The sequence below is a fragment of the Miscanthus floridulus genome, chromosome 5, assembly GCF_019320115.1.
Source record: "Miscanthus floridulus cultivar M001 chromosome 5, ASM1932011v1, whole genome shotgun sequence".
Taxonomy (NCBI): domain Eukaryota; kingdom Viridiplantae; phylum Streptophyta; class Magnoliopsida; order Poales; family Poaceae; genus Miscanthus; species Miscanthus floridulus.
Window position 1 is genome coordinate 130,229,087 of NC_089584.1, and position 19,244 is coordinate 130,248,330.

Consider the following 19,244-nt stretch of genomic DNA (forward strand, 5'->3'; position numbering starts at 1 on the left):
ACGTGGCACACAACGGCCAGAGGCTCACCACGGTCAATTCTACCTTTAGGTCGTAGAAGAGGAGGTTGGAAAGGTGGGCGTCGACGGTGAAGTGGGTGGTGGCGGGTGATAGCGCGGACGGTACTAAAACTTCACTTTCCGGTTCCAGGAATTCTGGCGGCGGTAAGTGAGGTAGAGAGGCTGGCTAAGAGTGTTGGCAGGGTGGAAGCAGCGACGAGTAGGAACGGTGGAGCAGAGCTTGTGGCTAGTAAGAGGAAGAGCTTGCTCTGTTTTTGTTCCTGGTCGTGGAAGGGAAGTGAGAGGAAATGGGAGAGTGAGGCCTGCTTGAGTGGAGATTATATATAGGAGGCGGGGTTACCGGACTCGCCCTGGCACGGTCAGACACGTGTGATGGCGTGGTCAGTGCTACAGTGGCGCGCAGAGGCGTGGGCGACGGAGTGGACAGCGATGGGACGAGGCGGGACGGCGTGCCGGGCTCAGGCACTTGAAAGTTGACTCTGGCGTGGGGGTGAGACGATGTGCGGCGCGGGCGGCAGGCGCTGGCGCGGCGGGTCGGCCAAGTGCCCAGCGGTCCGAATAGAGGGATTCGAGGAAAGGCAGAGAGGATAAAAGAGGATGACACGCGTGCCCGTATGTTTGAAAACCAACAGAGCAACTGACACACCAGTAAGAGAACAACCAAATGAAAATTAGAAAGCTCCATTTTCTTAACACGCATTTGAAACTGATGCAATGCCATGATGCTCATTATGCTTAATGAAGTTCTTTAACCCTAAAATTAACACCTGGGGTGTTACACATAGATTTGCAGTAACCTGTGATTATTGGTAGCTCAGTACATGTGCTTGGCTGAAAAAGGTGATAGCAGGTAGCCATTCTGTACTGACTCGATCTGCTGTCTCTGCATGAAGCTATAGACATTTACAATTTGGTAGCTGCTAAAGTAATGTCCCGAAGCTATAAAATGGTATCAACCCAATGCCATACTCTCGCTGGCATAAACTTCATACGCTACTGAGACAGACAATTAGCAGCAAAGTTCAGTTAGTACAAAGCTGTAAAAATGGATTAATGGATTTATGCTAACACACAACACAGACTGAACAAATCCGGGCACCATGGGAGATGTTGTTGGATTTAAAGTACACCCAAGTGACCAACCACCCCCTGATCACGGGTGAAACCATCACAGCATCAGACAACAACTCTCGCTTTCGATTTGTGAATAACAAACGAACCCAATCAATGGCCTTTAGGGAACCCCACGCAGCACACATGTGAAGCAGCATCCCTGGTACTAAACCGAATGGCCGGTTTACTATAAACAAAACTAATCAGCCACAAAACCTAAATGTGCCTCCAAAACAGCAGCTGATTCACCGCCTAAGCATATAGCTAAGACACACACCAACCAAACCCGCGACATCACTGATACTAACCGGCGCAAATTCAAGGTTGAAAGTTCTATTTCCCGGGAATAGGAAGCAGTCAACTCCCACGCAGTAATCTTGGCAACCATGGCAAGGAACGATAGGAAGAGAAGGCATGGGATACCGGAGCTGGACTGGACGCCTCTCCGGGGAGAGGAGCTGAAGCAGCGCGGCCGTAGACGGATTCTCGGAGACGCCAACGAGGGAGACGACGATGAGAGAAGAGACGGCGGTTTAGCGCAGATCCGGCCCATGAGTTTGGCTTCAGCAACAACTTGGCCCAGGAGGCCTAAGAGGACGTGCGCCGGCAACTTGGCCCAGGCACCCAGGCGCACGCTCCAGGCACCCAGGCGCACGCCCTCCAGTACAGCAATAACGGGAAGATACACCACCCTCCAGGCACCTAGGCGCACGCCGCACCGCCCGCAGTCCCGCACGCCCAGTCCCCCACCCCGCCGCCGTCGGCCGTCCCGCGTGGCCTCGCCTCTCCCGCACGCCGGATCCACTGCCGCCGGATCCACTGCCGGCCGCGCCCCGCCGCCGTGCGCCGTCCCGCGACCGCGAGGCCCCGCCGCCGTGCGCCGTCCCGGCACCCCGCCAGCAGGTCAGTGGTTTAAGTGGTTCTTGTAATGCTTGAACGGATGACTAATCTGCAGAAATTGATGTTGTTCCGTCGCAAATAGTTGGGTGATTATTGCTACTCTAACATTAGCTTATTTGTTTCTCTTAATTTTCACAAGTAGAAGGGTGTGATGAGCCTCCATTGAATTACTGAACCTTCCTGGCAAGGTATCTGACTTGCTTGCCGGTTGTTGGCATTATTAATTACCCGTCGATCATTTTCTTTGCCATCCTTGCATGGTTCATTAGTAACAATTGGTGTGGATGTTACTATTATACAGCGACGAAGCCAGGAAAAAATTTAGGTCGGGCTGAACAAAAGTCTACGGCGATTTATCTCTACTATGGCCCCACACAATAGACATATATATAATAGCTTGAATTAATATTATATTGAAAACGTCGACCAACGACGAAATTCACAAAATACAGCATGAAAAAAAAGATGAAGTTCATTCATACCGAAAGGACCAATTGTGAAACTAATAAATCCCCCCCCACCCCACATTATTCCTCCGAAGTAGCAACCTACACAAAATAGACATAATCGATTAGTCATACATATATTGATATATAGACCTCCAAATTATAAATTTAGAAGAGAATAGAGCATACCACTACTTTTTTAGGCAATAACATACGTCGCTTTTTCATCTCTTGAAACCGCCTTTTGATCTTTTTATTACCAATCTTTCTAAATATCTCCTTCTCAGTATAACATATCATCAAATCATTGAGCCATTCATCACCCATTTTATTGCGCAAATCTGTCTTTATAATGTTCAAGGCTGAAAATATCCTCTCAACTGAAGCTGTTGCCACTGGTAGTATCAAGATTAGCTCAATGAGACGATAAACCAATTTATAAGATGTGTGCATTTTAGTCTTGACCATAATTTCAGCAACTTTTCCAAGCTCAGTGCATCCAAGAAAGTCTGGAGTTCTTCTAGCACGGTTGACAAATTGTGTAAGATGATTTGGCAAAACAGCAAGTTCACCAATATCAAAATCATCGGCATAAATTTCAGCAAGCCTCACAAGTTTCTTCACATCAAAATTAGAGAAGGAGTCCCTTGGGTTAAAAGCAGCCATGCATACTAATAATTCTGAACTTGTTTCACTGAACCAATGATTCATCTCAGTCAAGAGGGCATCAATGGCGACCAGAAAAAGCTCAACATGATTGTAATGCATATTTGTTACCTTTTGCTTCCTTCTTCTAGGTGTCCCTCTAACATTTATTTCCTTATCCATATCTGGCACTTCAATCTCATTCTTCTTACAGAATGTTATCACTTTTTTGAGTAATGGCTCCCATCCATTTTCCCTCATATCCTGCAAGCTATCTTTCACATCTGAGATCAAATGCATTGCTTCAACTATGTCTTGATCCTTCCTTTGCAAAGCTTGTGACAAAATATCTGTCATGCTCAACAATTGTATCATCAAATGCAGGATGAACACAAAATCAAAGCTCTCCATTTTTTCAATTAAACCTAAAGCTCCACCATTATTTCTTGGTTTAATAGAATCTTTTTTCACTATCTCAAGCACATCTATGATAGCCTCCCACATCACCAAAATGCGAAGCAAAGTTTTAAGATGTGAACCCCATCTTGTATCTCCTGGCCTAGCTAGGCTACTTTCTTGATTTAAACCTTTTCCAGTCATAATCTCACCCGTCTCAATCTTTTCTAGCAACACATCCTGATGCTTTGCAAGCAAGGCATCTTTTCTCATACAAGATGCACCCACATTGCTAACTATTAAAGGAACATAGTTAAAGAAATCTACAATGTCTGCACTATAAGTGGAAACAGCAACAACCACTAATTGTAATTGATGGGCAAAAACAATGCACATAGAAAGCATAAGGATTTTCATCACGAATCAATTTCTGCACCCCATTAAATTCACCTCTCATATTAGAAGCTCCATCATACCCTTGCCCACGAAGCATAGAGATAGACAAATTGTGACTTGAAAGCATATCAACCAAAGCTTCTTTCAATGCAATAGCTGTACAACTCTGAACATGCTGAAGTCCAAGAAATCTCTCCACCACTTGCCCTTTATCATTCACAAACCTGCACAATACATTTTTTATATGTTAGTATAATTGTAGAAATAATTGTAATAAAATCTATGCACAAAATAAGCTCTGACCAAAATTGCAATTGTGGAGTATTAACCTTAGAATGACTGCCATTTGCTCTTTTATTGATACATCCCGGGACTCATCAATAAGCACTGAGAATTTTCTACCTCGAATCTCATCCATACTGACAGCTGTGACTTCCTCTGCACAAGCTTTTGCAAGATCCTTTTGTATATCTGGAGATATCATCTGGCAATTTTAGAACCTTTTTCATATGCATCATTGACTATATTTACCTTATCTTTATACCAATCAACCATCTCTCTGAACATACCCTTGTTGAGGGAAGTACAACTCTCATCATCTCCACGAAAAGGCTGCCCTTGATATATAAGAAATCTTGCAACATCTAAAGATGATGTTAGACGAATCTTATATTGCTTTTCTTCCTCCATGCTTACCTCAACTATTCTTCGACCCACACTAGTCCTTTGGTTCATAAAATCATCACACTTTAGTCTAGCCTCTGTATGATTCTTGGAAGCACTGTGCTTCTGAAAAGTATCCTTAGCATTCTTCCAATTTATATAACCTTGATGTGCAAAGACAGAACTCCCAAATTTTTCAGGCTTTCCCGAATTAAAGAAAAGATAGCAATATAAGCAAAAAGCAGCATCCTTGGACTCACTATACTCTAGCCAATCAAATTCATCAAACCAAGACTTTTGAAACGTTTTCCATTGATCAACCATCCATTTAGAAGGAAATTTAAATTCATGAGGTTGGGTTGGACCACTCAAAGCATATGCTCTCTTTAATTGGTCTCTAATTGCTGGATCATAAGAATCAATTGGTTTGCGTTGTGCAGGGTCAGCAATTAGGTTTGAATGACTAAACTCTTCCCTCAGTTTCTTTGGTTGACTTGTGCTCTCATTAGTATGTGGAGTTGAGCCACTGCCACTGCCACTGCCACTTGCACTTGAATAGTAGTTCATCAAAGTTCTTTTCGACATACTGAAAATCTAAAAAATTGAAATCTATCATAATCAAACATTCAACACACATCATGGACTGCGTACTCAATTTTACAGTTAAAAACTGTTGCTTGGCTGATGCTCGCCTGCCTGCCTCCAAACTCCAGAGTTTCGCAGCGCTGCACGCTGCGGCCGCCGGCGCCCGCCCGCCCACCTTGCGTAGTCGCGTCCTTGCCTGCGGCTGGCCTCCTCGGCTCCCCGCCGCTGTCCAGCAGCAGCGCGCCCGCGCCGCTGGGGCAAGGCCGGCGAGCGCCCTGGCCGCCGTGCGTCCGCGCCGCTGGGCCGAGCGCCGTGGCCGCCTGCGTCCCGCCCCGCGCGAAGCCGCCAGATTGCCAGAAGATGCAGCGACGAAGGAAGAGGAAGCCGCCGCCGCCGCTAGAATGTCAAGCGAAGAGGAGTCGGGACGGGAGGGATGCAGCGGCCGATGGTACCCCGTACCCAATAGGGTTTGTTTCACGATTGGATTTGGGCCTGTGTTGTGATGTTCTGTCTCTATGAAGGCCCAATAACTAAAAGAGCCATTTTTCCATTTCTAAAAGATTTTAGCCCTTCCTAATCCATATAATTAGGCAAAAAAATTAAGGTGGGGCTGAGGAGGGGCTCCACGTTCCCTCGATCGGTAGCCCGGGCTGAAGCCCCGGTAGCACGGGCGCTGGCTCCGTCGCTGCTATTATACTGTCTGCCCATTCGTGGCATACAAGCTAGTAGGTTTACTTTACAGCAGTCGTTTTCTTTCTGCTTCTTGTGATATATGCATGCAGGTGATGGACATATATGCAACAAGGTCACAAGGACTTATCAATTGGCTTGTATGTTATTTCTTTAGTCTGTCTTCCAATGCTAGCTGTAACCTAATTTTCAGGAATTGGTCTATGTTAGAATTTAACTCTTATCTCTGAAATAATTGTAATTTCAGTAGTGCCAGAACTTGTAATTTAAGTTGTTACTGTACTAGTGTACTGGTACTCAAATTGTTGCTGTACTCTTATTGTTAAGAGTTAAGACTGGTATTGTTGCTGTACTCAAAATCGTTTAAGACTGTTATTGTTACTGTAATGATACTCAAATTATCCCTGAACTTGGTGCTGTATTGCTACTGTTATAGTGTACTGTTCATGTTCGGGTTTCGGTTAATTCGTTGGGTTTCGGGTATCCGCGGGTTTCGGTTTCAGGGATGGATTTTCACCCGAAACAGTTTTCGGTTCGGATTTAGGTTTTAGGTTCGGGTTTCGGTTTTGGGTGCCCAGGCACTCCACCCGATCCGAACCCGCCCTGTAGCCATCCCTTTTCCCTTCACCTTTTTGTCATGTGATGTTTTATTTTAGCAACAGGGAAATAGGATTTAACTGATTTGTCTTTCAAATCGAAAGGTTTGGTTTGTTTAGCTCTTGCATCCTGGTTTGTGTTGAATTAATGAATTTTTATGGCATTAAAGACCATCTCCCTTTTTACTGGAGGTACCATCTTCAATATTTAAACATAATTTATTAATCGTTTGTACTCTTATTTGTGTGATTTCAATGAGAATGTGTGGCATGTGTACATGATCTTTTTTACTACGAGTTTTCTCTCACATGTTTGCCCCACCTAAAATTTAGAGTGTGCTCCGCCATTGCGATGCTTCGAGTGCCTGATGCGCTTTCGCTTTCTTGCATTCTAGGATGGCCACCCTGAGGAACTTGAAGATCAAGACGTCAACGTGCAAGAGGATCGTCAAGGAGCTGCACTCGTACGAGAAGGAGGTGGAGAAGGAGGCGGACAAGACCGCCGACATGAAGGAGAAGGGCGCCGATCCTTACGATCTCAAGCAGCAGGTGACGGGTCTTCTGATGCTCAAAGCTTTCTTCCTTTACTCGACCAAGTTATTGACCTCCTCCCCCTGTGACCCTGCCCTAGTCGTAGCGACACTGAGATCATACTATGTTGCATTATTGAAGACTTAAATACTTGTGTCTGGTTGTAATCTAATATGTTCAAAATGGTTCTTGTAGTAGTTGTGTTGTCGCTGATCTTTGAATGAGCATCTAGTACTTCTGATTGCTGTGCGAATTGATTCAGTTTAGTCCTGGAATAATGACAAGGCTCATAAGTCAGAAATTTTGTGTCTTTCCACTGAGAGGAGATATTTCGTTTAATTAGAATGAAATATAACTGAAAATTATGTGTTGATCAAAGTATATGAGCATCTAGGAGGATTAATTAACTGTTAACTGAACGCATTGCTTTTCCCCCCTTGTTCTTGGAAGGGATGAGATAATTCTATTTCCATCCTAGTATATCTTTTTGTGGCCTAGAATTGAAATCTGGCATTGACTGAATTCCCACTTCTCAGATGCATTGCATTTGTCAGGCCACACGAAGCCGCTAAAGTGATTTTTCCCGTCTACATGTGACTGCGACTGTGTATGGTCATTGTTGAAATTGTCTGATGGTCTGATCTCATAACTAACAAGTCACTGAAACTTGAACTTCACCTCTGCAGGAGAATGTTTTAGCTGAGTCGAGGATGATGGTTCCAGACTGCCACAAGCGACTTGAGACTGCTCTGGCAGACTTGAAAGCAACACTGGTACTCTAAAAATATCCATCCCCCTATCTAGAAATTGTGTGGCCTTGTCCATCCATTGCAACAATTGTTTTATTGCAGGCTGAACTGAAGGAGGCAAATGAACAAGGTGCTGAGATTGGAGACGCTGAGAGTACTATCATGGAGGTCGAAGCTGTGGTCAAGCCAACAGAAGAATGAATTCTGAACTCACAGTTGCTGAACTATTAGCAATCGCTTTGCTGTTGAGACCTTGCGAGCTCGCTAGTAAGATGTGTTTGATGTAAACTCATGTACGAGTATCTTGACTTGGAAATTCTACAGTTGGGCACGGAATTGTGTTTGCTGCTCTTATGTTGATGTGTTCTACGCGTCATTGTGGTGAGAGCACCGGCTTTTGACCGAACAGGAATGGCAGGGAAGGCCCTACTGAGATTTTTATATTATATTGAAAATATAAAAAAAAAAGGAAAAGGAAGGTTGTGTACACATGGTCGTAGACCAAAGAGAAACCCTAATGCACATGCTGTGAGAATTACTCTGAAAATTTTCTGGAAGAGTTTGCACTGATTGTGTTGCCCTTGAACAAGTAGGGCAATGTCTCCATTTGAAGAGGGGAGACATGCGATGCTTCTGTTCAATTCTCACTAGAAGATTAAATCTGTATGTAAGGGGGAAAAAAGGCGAAAATACAAGTCATGTGTTGCCGGGCATCTCTCCACATCTAGTAAGTTCATGTGCCAAATACAAGTCCCGGTCCTTGCAACACGAGAGCCAATGTTCGGCAAGGCGAGATTCCACGGTCGCCTAGGCGCGACTAGGCGCTGGGCGGAGGCCTACCGCGGCGCCTACGGGGGTAGGCGTACATCTAGGCGGTCCGCGCGCCTCCGCGGCGTTCCGCGTGCCTCCGCGGCGTTCCGCGACGCCTCCGCGGCGCCTGGGCGGCGAGTAGGCGGACGAGGCGGCGGCTGGGCGGGAGCGCGCGGGCGCGGGACTCTGTTTTCGCGGGCTGGAGCGCGCACGCGCGAGAGCGGGCGGGAGCGCGCACGCGCGAGAGCGGGCGACAGCGCGGGAAAGAAAGCAGCTGCGCGGGAAGGAAAAGAGCAGAGCGCCGGATTAGAGAGAGACAGAGACATAGAGAGAGAGAGGAGAATAGGAGAAGGAGATCCTCACTGCTGTCCGCCGCCGGTCTTCATCTCTCCTGCCGGTCGCCACCCGTAGCACCGGCGAAATTGGTGTCCCGCCGAGGCTCGTTGCAGGGAAGGGTGGAGGCGAGTCCAGAGCTCCTCCTCGAGCCCACCAGGGGAGGGAGTCACTGAGTCCAGAGGTCCTCGTCGCCGCCTTCGGCCTTCCACAAGCCCAAGGTGAGGTCTACCCACCCCCTGCTCCTCTCTCCTCTGCTCGACTGCTCCCTTCCATCTTCCTGCTCTGTACGCCTGTGCTGTTCTGCTGTGTGCGGTGTGCCTGTGTGCTGCTGCTGTTTACCTACTACCTTTGGACATCTGGTTGATGCTATATAATATGCCTGAATGCCTGTTGTTCTTGCTCTGTATCTAGCATCTATTATCTGCATCTGTGATGTACTAACATCTGCTATCTAATATGCCTGAAATCTGAATGATTGATGTCTGTTGTGTACCTACTATCTGCATGTTTGTAGATTGCAGCTTAATTTCTTGAATTGCTGTTATATGCCTTTGCATGTTTGTAGAATTATAGTTTCATATGCCTCTGCATTCTCTTCATGTAGAATGTCGGAGCAAGAAGTTGCTCCGGAGGAAGTGAATGTCCTGAAAAGGAATTCAGATGATGTGGGATGGGAGTATGGTTTTCTGGTGGATCCAAACAATAAGGACAAGGTCGAGTGCAAGTTCTGTGGTCATCGGAGCCAAGGAGGGATCCATCGGTTGAAGGAACATGTGGCCAATGTTGGAACAAATGCGAAGAAATGCAGAAAGAGCACAGATGAGGCTAAAGAGAAGTGCAAGAAATCGCTAGAAGATGCAAAAAAGAAGAGGAAGCAGCAGGCTGCTCGTGAACTAGAGCTTAGAGAAGAAGTGAATGTTTCTCGGGTTGGAACAGAGGATGATGAAGTGACTTGTGTTGGAAGTTCAGAGCCTCACAAATTAGGACCCATTGATAAGTGGACACGTGCTATTGATCCTAAAGCAACAAAATCTGAATCTTTGCAGCAACAGAAGCTGAACAAGGAACTTTGGAAACAAAGAACACATGAGGTGCATAAATATATTGCAAGATGGGTCTATAACCATGGTAATTTACTATTATGCATTTCTGTTTTACATTTCAGATTTGAATACATGCCTGAACTGAACACTAATTACACTTTTTTGTATCATTTGTAGCCATACCATTCAACGCTTGTGACAATGATGAGTTCAAGCAAATGTGTGAAGCAATTGGACAGTTTGGTTCTGGACTGGAACCTCCATCTCAGCGTGATCTGCGAGAGAGTTTGCTAGATGAAGAATATGCAAGAACCAAGAGTTTGCTGCAAGAACGTGATGCTGAGAAGGTGAAGAATGGGTGCTCTATTATGACTGATGCTTGGTCAGATAGGAAGAGGAGAAGCATAATGAACCTGTGCACTAATTGTGCTGATGGATCTAGTTTTATCAGCTCAAAAGAGATGTCAGATGTGTCACACACAAGTGAAGTCATCTTTGAACTAGTAGACAAAGCTATTGAAGACATTGGTCAGGATCATGTGGTGCAAGTAGTGACAGACAATGCTTCTAACAACATGGGCGCAAAGAAGCTATTGGCTGAGAAGAGACCAAACATCTTTTGGACCTCTTGTGCAACTCACACAATCAATTTGATGCTCCAAGGAATTGGCAACATACCACGGTTCAAGAAGGTGATTGACCAAGCAAAGGCATTCACCATATTTGTCTATGGGCACACAAGAACATTAGAGTGCTTGAGACACTTCACAGAGGGGAAAGAGATAATAAGGCCAGGGGTGACTAGGTTTGCTTCAGCTTTTCTCACTTTGAACAGCATGCTAGAGAAGAAGGACCAACTAAGAAAGATGGTGGTTCATAGTAGGTGGGACACATTGAAGGATGTGAAGTCAAAAAAGGGAAAAGATGCAACAGCAACCATATTGAGTCCAACCTTTTGGAAGGATGTGAAGTTGTGTTTGAGTGTTTTTGAGCCATTGGTCAAAGTTCTTCGTTTGGTTGATGGGGATGTGAAGCCATCAATGGGTTTCCTATATGGAGAACTACTGAAGGCAAAAAGAGAGATCAAGGAAGCCTATGGCAATGTTGAGACCCGCTACAAGGAAGTTATTGCTATTATTGACAAGAAGATGAAAGGAAGACTTGATTCTCCATTGCATTTGACTGCCTATCTGCCGAATCCATACTACAGCTATGCTAACCCATCAATCTTTGATGAGCCAACAATAACAGAAGGATTTATTAGTTGTGTAGAGACTTTTTATAATGATGATGAGGACAAGCAAGATCAGACTGCCAACCATGAACTAAAGAAGTTCCAGGATAGAGAAGGACCATTTAACAAGAAGCTTGCAAAGGCTTGTGAAAAATATGATTACAACCCAGGTAGAGGTAACTCATATTACATGGCTGTTATCTATTTGCATCTATTATTCTATTGTAAGTTTGTAACTGACATTACATGGCTCATTTATTTCAGCATCTTGGTGGCGGTTGTATGGAACTGAAACACCAGCTTTACAGAAGATGGCAACAAGGATCCTATCTCTGACATCAAGCTCTTCAGGCTGTGAAAGAAATTGGAGTACATTTGAAATGGTTACTCTCTATCTAATGTCCAGATTTCAGTAGTAAACTTACAGGAATGGAAATATTTATATGCTCTATTGTTTAATTTGTAGGTACACACTAAGAAGAGAAATAGGCTTACTATAACCCGACTCAACAAATTGGTCTTTATTCAATTCAACTCCAAGTTGATTAATAAGAAAGAAAGGATAGTGTCAAAGAAAACCACTGATGTTCTCTTGTCTAGTGACACAACTGAAGCTCAGGGTTTTCTGTATGAGGATGGAGATGAATGTGCAACAGTTGTCTATAGAGATGAGGAAGATGAGGAGATGGAAGGTACAGGGATACCTTGGTCTGTTATTGGAGAAGCAGTGGGAGCAGACCAACAACTTCAGCTGCGTAGAAGTGCAAGAGTGAGACAGCTTTATGAAGGAGAAGAATTTGACTCCGAAGAAGAAGAGTTTGATGAAGATGAGGATGAATATATGGAACCCTATTGAAGAAGATATGGCAGTGGGGCTTTATCATGTCATGTTTATCTTTTAATTGTATCTTTTAACTTATGAACTTAGAACTCCTGCAGTCTGTGCCTGTGTTCTGTACTTCTGTGTTTTGAGAACTAAATTATGTGTTGTATTGTCCTACTGGTCTGCTATGCATTTAATTTTCTTTGCTGCTACTGTTATCCCTACATGTTTGTGTTCTGAAATGGCTTTCCTTTGCTGCTGAGTGCTGATAATGTCTGATGGATAGGAGAAGGCTAAGATCATTCAGATAAGTATCTAACCTGTATCTTTTAACATGTATTGTTCATATGGTCTGCTGTCCATTTGTATTTAACATTTTAACTACTGATATGGTCCATTGTATTGCTGTAGGAACATCACATTTGTATTGTATGAACTATCAACTATGTATCAATGTATGAACTAAGCATGAATGTCACTTTTGTATCAACTAAGGTATGTCTATTGGACCTTATTTCCTTTTATACTATTCACTCTGCTACTATATTTAATTATTTATATAATTTATTCAGCTATATATATGCTGAAATACAAAAAGGGAAAAACGCCTAGAAAACGCCTAGGCGCGCCTAGGCATGCCTAGGCGCTAGGCGAGGGGTCACCGCCTTGAAAACGCCTAGCGCCTAAAAAAAACCTTTGACGAGAGCTCACCTCATCAAGAATGAACTCCCGAAAGAAGTTCCCCCTCTCAGAGAGCAGAAAAGCAAGAGCTGCACGAGCTTTAACTGGCTGCTCAGGCTGGGCTATGGCCATTGGAAATATAGGAACCAAACAGGTGCTAGGTTGAGCTCCTATATCAGCCAGCTCAGCCATGTTTCCCTTCAAGTTCTCCCCATGTTTGCTGCACGAATAAAATTCTCGAAAGCTTGCATAACATCAATGAACCTTTCTGCATCGAAAACACCAGTTTTGCCATTTAAAGTGTAAATTCGTTGTGGCCAGCTCGCGAGGCCAGCATGTCCACGGTAGTAAACGAGATGGTGGCCGTTCGATGCCTGGTGGGTGGCCGTGATCGCGTTGATCAGCAGCTGGATCAGAGCTCGGTCAGCTGGTCTGTGCCCTCTTTTTGTTGTCGATTCAGGATTGGCTGAAGGAGCCAATGTGGGCCTGTGAAGCCTGGGACAGAAGGCTGCTGTCGGACACCCATTGGCGAAGGAGCCTGTGGGTCCTGCCACAGTCTCAGCGCGTCGCAGTCCAGTTTCCCGCACTGAAGATATCTAGCTAACCCGTCTCTCAAGCTCCTGCTTTTTTCTCCGCTCCGACTCCTCTCCCTCCGGTCCCTCCCTCGAGCTAGATACCTAGCGCCGCCCTCCGATCCCCGGCAATCTCTCCCTCTCTCTCCTGACGCGGCGGCACACCGGCGCGGGCGCGGGGCGAGGACGCGCCCTGCGACACGGGTGCGGGCCGACCAGGGCAAGGGCGCCCACCGGCGCAACGCGTAGATGGGCCCTGACGGTGGGTGCGAGCGCGGCGCACGGCGCGGCGGTGCGGCGAGGGAGGGTCCCGTCGGTGGGCGCGGCGTCCGGCGTGCACTTCAGCGACTCCGCGACCGGGATCCGCCACGCAAGCCACGACGGCATGGATAAAGACGCCGCACACGCCTCTGTTCTTTCTCACCTTTCGTCCTACCGGCTGCGCGAGGTGAGTCGCCCTGGCCTATCCTAATCCTCGCTTTTTCTTCCTTTAATTTTCTTCCTTTTTTTCCGTCCATGGATTGCTGCCTTCCTGATGGCCTGCCTCTCCGCGCGGCTCACCGTGCGTGGTTTCTAGGTGCTGAACGGGGTTGAAGGGGGGGCGCTAGATCTGTGGTGTGGAGGAGCTGCAGTAGACCTGCGCCAGGCCTGCGGAGGAGCTTTGCCGGACCTGCAGTGGAGCTGCGCCCGACCCCTCATGCTGTCTGCATTTGCGCCAGTATGGTTCTTCGACAGTGGCAGTGTTACATTTGGTACCTCATGATGAGATTGCCGTTCTATAGAGCCTGACATTTTGATGAATTTTCCTTTTTTTTGGCCTTGTTTTTCTTGCCTTGTTCTCTTAGTAAAGCTGACGAAGTTTCCTGGTTTAGCTGAGCTGTTTGGCTTGCTTTGTTCGCTTGGGTCCCATATAACTGAAGCTTTTAGTTCATTCATACAGAGAAAAGAGAATTAAGATGCTGGTGCTCGATTTTCAACATTATGAATGTACGTGATATCTACAAAAATTAGTAAAATTAGGTGGAGGTTTATAGCTTAGCTGTACATGTTTCCCAGATTTATAATCCGACCGTGACTGAAATAGCTGAAATGAAAAGATTAAGTTTGTCAATTGCTTCTGCTGGTTAGGTACTCTAAATTGGGTTCAAGTTAATTTTTGTTTGTTGCAGTGGGGAATAGTTACATTGGATGGATTTGGTTATTTTTATGCCAATCATTTTTATTCTGAGCTTCTGTAGGTAAATTTACCACTAAGCTTATGAATAGTGGCTTAATTGCAGAGTTGCACACAGTGACAAAAATATAGTCCTTTCACATGGGTGCAGGCCAGGAAGACGTGAATACACAATAAGGTAAATGTCATTTCCTTACTTCTTCCAATTTCTAATTTCTATACGACTTTAGAGAAAAAACATTAATACTCAGAGTTGATGGTCTGGTTGGCATGAAGAAAAAAAAAGAAACTTTACAACATTGCTCATGTAGTGTCAAAACCTGAAATAGTTTTTTACATTGGCTATTTGGCTTCTTTGTTTTGCTGAGAAATGTGATATATCATATTAAGCAGTACATTGGCTTCTTTAGAGCTGCAAGCCTCGGGGTTTGGCCAAAAGGTACACACTTGCTCAAAAAAATACTTACACCATCCACTCTAAATTTATGATTGGTGTCACCAACATTTGGTCCAGTCATTATGACTATGATGTTTCTAGGTATGACTACTCTGAAATTTCAATGAATCGAGCTCGTTTTCTATTTCTGAATGGAGTTGGCCATGCGGTTGCTTCTATTTCCATCTGATCAGATTTGGTCAACACTAATTTTGAATAATTATGCCACTATATGTATTCGCAGATAAGATGATCATTGTTAATTATTGGCTTCTTGATTAGTGCATATACTTAGATGATTCTAACCAGCATAGACCTGGAGATATGGGTTTTGATTATTTTGATAATTCCTCTTTTTTCTGCAAGATTTGTTGTTTCATAGTTTTCTCATATAATCTGTTTGACAATCATCATCATTTACTAAGAACATGTTGCTCTTTGATATAAGTAGTGAGACATAATGGTGAAAAAGATCTGAAATGTACATATGATGTAATCCTTTGTTTCTTGACCTATGAGATTGATTCCCCAGCCATGTTGCTTTAGCAAAGTTGTTGCTCACCTTATGCTTCGGATCTATGGCTACTTCCTACTGAAAGCGCAATGATGACAGCTTTGATGTTTCAGTTCCCCAAGGGCATCTAGGCTTGGTCTGTGACTTGATGCCATCTATAATATTTATTTTATACTATTGTTTGTGCCATTGTTAGCTTACTCCTAGATTAGCTACATCTTCTGGTTTACTGTGTACAGAGGACCTGCATTTCATATGAAGGTTTATCAGTTGTTTTATTTTCTTTATGTAGCCTGACATGTCTGGTATCTTCTCTGAGCTTCAAGAGTAATTATCAGTATGCAGTGTAGCTAGCTTTTTCGGCCACTACTGCTTATTTGATAATAAGTCTCCATTTGTAGGTACCTGTATTTGAGCAAATTAGTGAAAATCAGTGGGGCATCAGGTGCCATTGCTCACCTTATACTTGATCAGGTCTGCATTTTTCCTTCCTCCCTTTGCAACCCCAATGACAGATTTATAGCCATGAACTTTGCTTCCATGTCCTGCAATTTATTTGTGTCTATAACTGTTGCTTCAGTGGGACATCAACTGTTGTATTTTTATGGCAACATCTTGGTATTAAATTTGAGTGTCCCCTTCCACGATAGCATTGCATCACAATGGAGTTCAAACATTGGCTTCTTGTAGCAGATTTCCTTGACCAAGCCATTGTTATAGCTTTCCTCAGTTGTTGACCAAACTGTGTATTGCAGCTCCACGTGAACATCTTTGGACGAGGTGCATACCATGTCTCAAGATTGGCAATATATTGGCTAGAGAATCCTATGACAAGGAAACAAAAGAATTTTCTGGAAATTTGACAAACACAAAAAACTATCGATCACGCTGCACTAAATTCCCCTGAAAACAAAAAATGGTGAAAATTGATGACTACAACGCCGCACATGTTTCTAAACTCAAAGAAGACCTTTTTGCTCTACCTCATGGTCCATGTTGTTTGAAGATGAGGTGACTAAACTGAAGAACAACATAAAGGCAAAAGATGCAGCACTCCGTGGCTCCCTGACCTTCTTTGATTCGGTCTGTCAGGAAAGTTCGACCGCCGTTCCACTGCTTACTGTCGCTGAAAACCACGTCAGAAAATCACTTCTGTTGCCAGCAAGCCAGATGCCTTATCGATTCTCTGTGGGCTATCACAGTCCTTAGTGAACCTCCGTGGTGAGCTGTTGTCTCTTCTTGAATATCCAGTCTTGGACAGCGCCATGCTTCCCAAACTAAAGCAGACTTCGGCCAAGAGAACAGATGCCCCAGCGACTGTTGAATAGTGTTGCCATTCCGTAGCCAACTATGTATTTTCTTCGCTTTTGTTACTATTCCCCTGGAGAAATGGCTACATGCCAAGCAACCATGTACGTGTGTCCGTGCAACTGCTATCTTTCAGTGTTCTGAACTATGCAAGTCTGTTCTTCAGACTACAGCTATGAGTATTTTATTTCCTATGAACGATGCCTTATCTGTGTGTTTCAAAAACAAGAAAAAAAAAACCACCGTTGTGTACATGCTTTCTATAACATGCGTTATTCCATTTGCCAGATAGAACTACGGCCATCACTCAGCGCGCATGGGCGCGCGCAAATCACTAGTATATTGTGTAACGCAAGGCACTCCTTAGCCTTGGTGATTCATCCGTTAGTAGCCTCTGATATTATCAAATAAAACCACATATTAGCAATACAGAACCTTAAACCAAACTCCCATTAGAACATCTATGTGCCTCCTTCGAGTGTTTCTTTGATAAAAAATAAGGAAAATTTTAGTTGCAATTGCAACAGTGTCCATGTAAAGAGTAGAAGCATATGGGAAGGATGTGCAGGTTGAATCAAAGGTTGAATGCTGACCTGTGCAATATATGGGTATGCTTCATCCACAATGGCGAATTCAGGATCTCCCACCAAAGCTATACCTTCTAATACTCCAATGGCTCTAATAATCAAAGCAAAATACGGAGGTATCCTGAATGGATAATCAAAAGTAATCTGTGCTAGATCCGCTGCCATTCTTGAAAGTTAATATTCTTGGCACCGCCTCCTTCAAGTGCCTGATAAAAAACCTTGGCCAGTACAGGCAAGATTGGATCCAAGTTAACTCCCTCAGGGATGAAACCTAGCTTCACAAAGTCCTTAACAATTGCATCATAATCACGATGAATAAGGTGAGCAATTGCTTCAATCATTCCATACTTCTGATCATCTGTCAGTTTTGTTACAAGCCCTACAAAGGAAAATAATACAATTTTATTGGTTTTTCATAAGCAGAAAAATTGGAAAGAGAAACATAGCAAAAGTAGGCTGATAGAAAAGCTAATGAAACAATCGATTATGTTTTAAATTCAGTCAGCAGAGTTCTTGCTAAAAAGGAATACAAACAGGCTACCGAAAATGAGGTTTGCACTTGTCATGTTTTAATCTAGTGTATGCGGCGGTAGTTAGTAATGCAGAGTTACATAAACTGCTCGAATGCATGTCATTGTACGAATAGTAAAGCATAGCCATCTACACCACATATTGGGTAGATGTATGGAACATTTGCTTAAAGTTTAATTAGAGTCAATGCAAAATAACATAGCTTTTTTAGTGGCAAAATAACATACATGGACATGAGAGTCATCTGTGGATTTTCTAACAAGTTGACTTACCAAAATCAAGAATAGCCAGCTTTCCATCAGGTGTTCTAATCATATTGCCTGGATGTGGATCAGCATGGAAGAATCCAGTATCAAGCAACTGCAAATAACAATAAATATAACATGAAACGTGATTGGTGCAAATAACATGATTGACAAACTAACCTGGGAATAGTATGAATCAGATGTACAAAAAATGATTGACAAACTAACGTATTTCAGGTAGCATATGACTCCAACACTGACCAATGATCCAACATCATCCTCTGTACTTTGTGACAGCTTCTCTCCCTCTATCTGTAACAAACTAGCCAAATTAACCTTCATTAAGCTTAAGTGAAGTCATTAGAGCAGAATGGAACCAATGAACAGCTTGTATCCAAGTAAAATGACCCATTTGCCCCTCACAAGCCAAACACGTTTTTAACTCATAACTCAAAATTTTGCTTAAGAACTTAAGAATCTGTCCAACTAAGAGTTGTAGAACTCACAATTTCTAACAACTTTTGTAATTAGCACTTTGCTTGAAACCGATCAGAAAAAGGTCAAAAACTCGAAATACAAACCTGTGCTGAAATTTGAAAAACACATAAGGTCCCGACTTTGGGGCTCTTTATTTCAAAATTTTCAATATGAACTCGAGCTGAACCGTATACAAAACTTTTAGAGCTACAAGTCATTAACAACTTTGATTATTGGAGCTAGGCCAAAATCTGCACAAAAGGGTTTCAAAAACAAGGTCAAACACGCCTAAAATGGTCAACCCTGACAGAAACGTGAAATCGTGCTGAGTCTGAAATTTTCAGTTTTTGCCGAACTTTGACGCGTTTTATCTTAAAATCCGTTTGAAATCTGGGCAAAAACCTTTAATAGAGTTTGAACTTGGTTGTTAGGACAACACTTTTTGTAAAGGGACCAAACACGGTTTAGTTCAAAAATCGCACGCAAATCATCCCCAAAACCCGGCTCTACGCCCTGCACCTGGTCTGAACGCGTTCGCGCATGCACGCGCGCCGCGCCGCACGCCACGCGCCCCATGGCGCAAGCTCACCTCGCCGCGCCGTTGCCCAGTCTCCGTCCACGGCAGGACGTCTCGACGCTCGCCCGTGGCCAGTAGAGCGTTGCGCGCCCCTGCAGCTCTTCTGTGACACCCCCGCCTCGCCCAGTCGCGCACCCGGCGCCCTGCCCCACGACGCGCCGCTGGTAC

At 44.1% G+C, this 19,244-nt stretch overlaps 3 protein-coding genes and 2 pseudogenes across 11 annotated transcripts; 3 read left to right on the forward strand and 2 right to left on the reverse strand.

Annotated features, from left to right (window-relative positions):
• Positions 1-2,242: 2,242 nt before the first annotated feature.
• On the reverse strand, positions 2,243-4,604 carry LOC136455345 (uncharacterized; annotated as a pseudogene).
• Positions 4,605-5,561: 957 nt separating this feature from the next.
• Positions 5,562-8,215, forward strand: LOC136450777 (tubulin-folding cofactor A-like). The gene is made up of 4 exons (XM_066451388.1): positions 5,562-5,992; positions 6,844-6,997; positions 7,666-7,752; positions 7,831-8,215. The coding sequence occupies exons 1-4, from the start codon at positions 5,958-5,960 to the stop codon at positions 7,927-7,929; spliced, it is 375 nt and encodes a 124-aa protein (XP_066307485.1). The 5' UTR covers positions 5,562-5,957; the 3' UTR covers positions 7,930-8,215.
• Positions 7,010-18,438, reverse strand: LOC136450776 (uncharacterized; annotated as a pseudogene).
• On the forward strand, positions 9,240-12,528 carry LOC136453587 (uncharacterized). The gene is made up of 4 exons (XM_066454147.1): positions 9,240-10,002; positions 10,095-11,327; positions 11,416-11,534; positions 11,618-12,528. Exons 1-4 carry the CDS (start codon positions 9,420-9,422, stop codon positions 12,005-12,007), a joined length of 2,325 nt encoding a protein of 774 aa, XP_066310244.1. The 5' UTR covers positions 9,240-9,419; the 3' UTR covers positions 12,008-12,528.
• LOC136450775 (uncharacterized) lies at positions 13,275-16,875 on the forward strand. Of its 9 annotated transcripts, none has more exons than XR_010758419.1 (6): positions 13,275-13,675; positions 13,805-13,945; positions 14,508-14,579; positions 14,795-14,840; positions 15,753-15,825; positions 16,107-16,873. XR_010758419.1 is itself a non-coding variant. In XM_066451386.1 (6 exons), the coding sequence occupies exons 1-5, from the start codon at positions 13,613-13,615 to the stop codon at positions 15,819-15,821; spliced, it is 405 nt and encodes a 134-aa protein (XP_066307483.1). In that variant the 5' UTR covers positions 13,275-13,612; the 3' UTR covers positions 15,822-15,825; positions 16,107-16,873. The 9 variants fall into 9 exon arrangements, 2 of the variants coding, with proteins under 2 accessions (XP_066307483.1, XP_066307482.1); XM_066451386.1 differs by having other exon boundaries at positions 14,494-14,579; XR_010758421.1 differs by lacking the exon at positions 14,795-14,840 and having other exon boundaries at positions 13,805-13,979.
• Positions 18,439-19,244: the final 806 nt, after the last annotated feature.